The sequence below is a fragment of the Sinocyclocheilus rhinocerous genome, unplaced genomic scaffold (genome assembly GCF_001515625.1).
Source record: "Sinocyclocheilus rhinocerous isolate Xijiao unplaced genomic scaffold, SAMN03320098_v1.1 scaffold955, whole genome shotgun sequence".
NCBI classification, from domain to species: domain Eukaryota; kingdom Metazoa; phylum Chordata; class Actinopteri; order Cypriniformes; family Cyprinidae; genus Sinocyclocheilus; species Sinocyclocheilus rhinocerous.
Window position 1 is genome coordinate 948,716 of NW_015646369.1, and position 4,389 is coordinate 953,104.

Genomic DNA, 4,389 nt, shown 5'->3' on the forward strand with positions numbered 1-4,389 from the left:
TCAAATAAATGCTGTTCTTTTGAATTTTCAATTCATCAAGGAATCCTGAAAAAAAGAATGTAGCTTCCACAAAAATGTGAAGCAGCACAACTGTTTTCTACACTGGTAATAATCATAAATGTTTCTTGAGCTGCAGATATTAGAATGACCATGTGACACTGAAGACTGGAGTAATTATGCTATAAACATAATCATATATAAAGCATATTTACATATCGCAAAAACACTTCAGTTTGTTTTTAATACTGTAGTGTCGCGCTGATGATCTGTGGAGTGCGGTGATGCGAGGAGAGGCGGGCTCTAGGACCTGAGTGAAACCCGCCACAGAGCTGCTCTCACATCAGTCTGGAGAGAGAGAGAGAGAGAGAGAGAGCCGCCGACAGCACATCACACACTCGGAGCGGGTCGCCAAGCGCTCAGAGCCGCTCATGATGCGCAGGATTCGGGCCAACGCCATCCTCATCCTCACCGTGGCCTGGATCCTCGGCACCTTCTATTACCTGTGGCAGGACAGCAAACCTTCCTCCTCCTCCTCCTCCTCGGGCTCCCAGCTGAAGAACCACGGGAGGCTGGAGGAGCGCACTCTTCCTCTGATCGTGAGTGATGATGATGATGATGATGAGGGGCTGCATGCTGATCACTGCTGTAATGCATGCGTTTATCTATGTTCTGATATATGAAGCGAGTGTGTGTGTGTGTGTGTGTGTGTATCAGCGTGATGTCAGGTGCATGTAAGAGGCTTTTCCTTAATCCAGATGCAGGTGTGTGTGTGTGTGTGTGTGTGAGAGAGAGAGAGAGATCCATGTTTCCTTTGATAATTATCATTTGTTCTGGATTCACATTGGGATTTCAATTCAAATTTGGAACTAGTTCTAACAGATTCTAATGAGTATTTTTTTTTATTATAGATGCCAGCATTCCAAAAACTAGATGATTTAGATCATATAATTAAACATAAAATGTTCAAACTTCACCCTGTATAGCCTGACACATGAAATAATACTAGTCAGAAAAATCTACAGTTTTGAAATGAAACAGTTTATTGAACCTTTAGACAAAATATATATACTGTAAAAGAGTTTGCATATGTTTCTTGTTGAGTATCATATTTGACACATCAGGCTCATCTACGTAGTATGATATAGTGAGAATATGGAGGGGGAACAGTTCAGTTTTATTCAGAAGTACAAACTAAGCAAAAATATGTATTTTGGTGCACATGTTAATATATTTAGAGTAAGATGAAATTCTGATAGCCAGCCTGCAATGTAATATTTATAACAGTATAGCAGATACTGACATAAAATTATATTAATATCATAAATATGTTGATTGTGTGCAACAGGTTTTTGATCATGTTGATCATTTAGAGGCCTTAGAAATTTGATACGGTAGGCTTTATGGGCTAATTAATTCATATAAAATACTACCCAACCTGACTGATGATATACAACCGGTGTTGATATTGTTGAAAGATCTGCTTCTAATATACCGCTTGGAATGATTGTGAGTCATCTGTGCTTGTTGTGCTCCTCACAGTTTGACTCCACATTCATCAGGTAGAGTGCAAACGCTCCTCAGACGTCTGCTGGCTTGCAAAAAGAAGGTGTAATATGCAAAGTATTATGATTTCTATCCAAATGACTCTATACATGCAGAAATGCCACAGAATCAGTGCGTGCATGTGTCAAACCTCAGGAGAGGCGTCCCTGAACTGTGTCCTGAGCTCCATGGCAACAGAGCATCACTCTGTATAAAGCACCAAAAACACATCGGCGCTCTCTCTCAAAACCTATATATTCTATTTATTTATATTGGCTAATGCAGTTTAATTACAGCAACTGTGATGTACAGATATGTGGTGAAATTTAATGGAAAATATTTTCATACAAAATTTACAAAAAACATTTTCAATTATTCAATATTTGACAAAAAATGGAAAAAATAAAAAATAAAATTGGCCACAATTTTGTGATAATAATAATAATGTTGTCATTATTAGTAAATAAAAATATAAAAAATACTGAATAAACAAAGATATTACTATATTTCACTGTAAAATTAAAAATGGAGAATTTAAGAAAAATAATATAGTAGTAGTAGTGACAATGACAATAATTTTATTTTATAGTACAACATTGCAACTGCAATACAAATTTGTATGGCTCTTTTAATTTCTTAAATATCAAATATTAAACCGTTAAACTTTTGACTGAGGAAGCCCTTTTTTGATAATAAAATATTTGAAAATACGCTGAAAAAAATGATTGATTGAATTTACTAACATTTTTAAGGTAAGTGGTTGCAATCAATTTATTTTAGCTACATTTAAATAAACCAATTTAGTTGAATAACTTTCAAAAACAATTTTTATTTAAATGCAGCTAAAATAAATTGTTTGCAACCACTTACCTTAAAAAAAAAAATAGTATCATTTTTTTTTTCAGCGTAAAAATAATCAATTTTTTACTGATTATGGAGGTCCATTTCTGCCATAGGACAAATGGAACAAGGTAATTACAACTTTTTTTTATCTCACTTTTCTTCCAATACTGAGATATGGGAATTGTGAGATATAAAATCAGAATTGCAAGATATTAAATTAAATTTATGCATTTAGCAGACGCTTTTATCCAAAGCGACTTACAGTGCATTCAGGCTAAACATTTTTTTATCAGTATGTGTGTTTCCTGGGAATCGAACCCATGACCTTTTGCGCTACTAAAGCGATGCTCTACCACTGAGCCACAAGAACATTATAAAATGGATATATATATATATATATGATATAATAGGATATAGAATTATTTTATGTAGAATTAAGATATAGAAGATATAGAATATTTTTATGGCGGAAATAAGCTTCCATACTATAGTCAGTGAATAATGGGTTATTTTAAAGCCTGCAGTTTCATCCTCTGCTGCCATGCTAGAGGATATTGGTAGATTTTTTAACCGAGCTAATGCTACTGTCACTGAATGCTGATCATCTTAAAATGCTCAAACATTAGAGCCTCGCTAATGAGCATTCAGCCGTGCTGACCGCTGTGAACTGATAGTAATTCTCTACTTCAGCTCCAGTATAATCCGCTGTCCATTAGCCTGCTTTGATATCTGATCTACCCTTGTATCCGTGCCTCTGCCTGTAAAATAAGATGAAATGATTGTCCGCTCTGCCATGAGCCCTTTCACTCTATTAATGACAGAAGTGCATTTACAAGTCCTGAAAGAAAAGGATAGCCTGTGTGTTTAGAGATAAATTGGGTGCTTTATCACAGCAGTAATTCAGGCTTTTTATGGACAGCGTCTCAGGAGCATTGTTGCACAATGCATTTATTTATTTGCCCGGAGCCAATAGCAGATGCTGCCTTTACTGAGGCCTTTTGCAGCGTATCAGTCTCGCCTAATATTCTTTTATGAGGGGAACAAATACTGAAATATCAGCGCAAGCATCTCTCTCGTGTTCTGTTTGGATCTGTTTAGGAAGAGTTACAGATGCACAAAGCACCGCAGTGGATTTATTAGATGTGCCTTTTATGCAAAAGGGAGTGAGCAATATTTGCAAAGTTTTCCCAGCATCCTTTGCATGTTGCTCCCATGCACAAACTGATGATACAGTATTAGTGGCGTTCTGCTAATGGCCTGGTTTGATTTTGTTGTACTTGTCCATTTGATGCATGTAAACAGCCAACAGCTTGGACACACACAACACAAACCCGACTCGACTGAAGGCTTGATTGAGAGAGTGTGTTTGCTGTTATTATACGATAAAGCAAATTAGTGAGCATATTAAATTCTTTCTACAAAATCAAGCTTCCTGTAACAAAAACTAAAACCAGATACTTAAAAAAATTCTCAAAATAAAAAAAAATTATTTAACTGAAATAAAATAAATTATATAAAAATGTGTAATTTATTTTATTTCAGCTAAGTAACCAATGCCACATTTCTCATTTTAATTTAGTTTAACTTGATGTGTTAAAAAACTAAAACTGAAATAAAAGAAAATTATAAAAATATGAAAAGAACTAATAAAAATGATTTTTTTAAATTATTATTATTATGCTGCAGAAAGGCTATTTTGATAATAATATTAAAAATAAATATTACATATTTATAAAAAATAAATATTAAAAATAAAATAATTATTAATTAATGCTGAAGTGGAAGCAACATTACAGGCATAACAGATTAGCTTCTACCGAGACAAATGATGCAAAAGCAAGTGTAGATCTCACAAAACTCATGCAGAAAGTCCATCTATCAAATGGCGATAAATACTGACGCGTTCTTAACTGTGTAGGTGTAAGATACTAATCAGAATCAGAATCAGAAAGAGCTTTATTGCCAAGTATGTTTGCACATACAAGGAATTTGTTATAGTGTCAC

At 34.6% G+C, this 4,389-nt stretch overlaps 1 protein-coding gene across 1 annotated transcript in view; it reads left to right on the forward strand.

The window, feature by feature from the left end:
- The first annotated feature begins 381 nt into the window (after positions 1 to 381).
- The window catches only part of LOC107707671 (polypeptide N-acetylgalactosaminyltransferase 16-like), a 42,827-nt gene continuing 38,819 nt past the window's right edge, over positions 382 to 4,389 (forward strand). Inside the window, exon 1 of the mRNA XM_016511753.1 lies at positions 382 to 596. Coding sequence (XP_016367239.1) covers positions 429 to 596 — 168 coding nt within the window. The 5' untranslated portion in view covers positions 382 to 428. The remainder of the gene's footprint in view (positions 597 to 4,389) is intronic.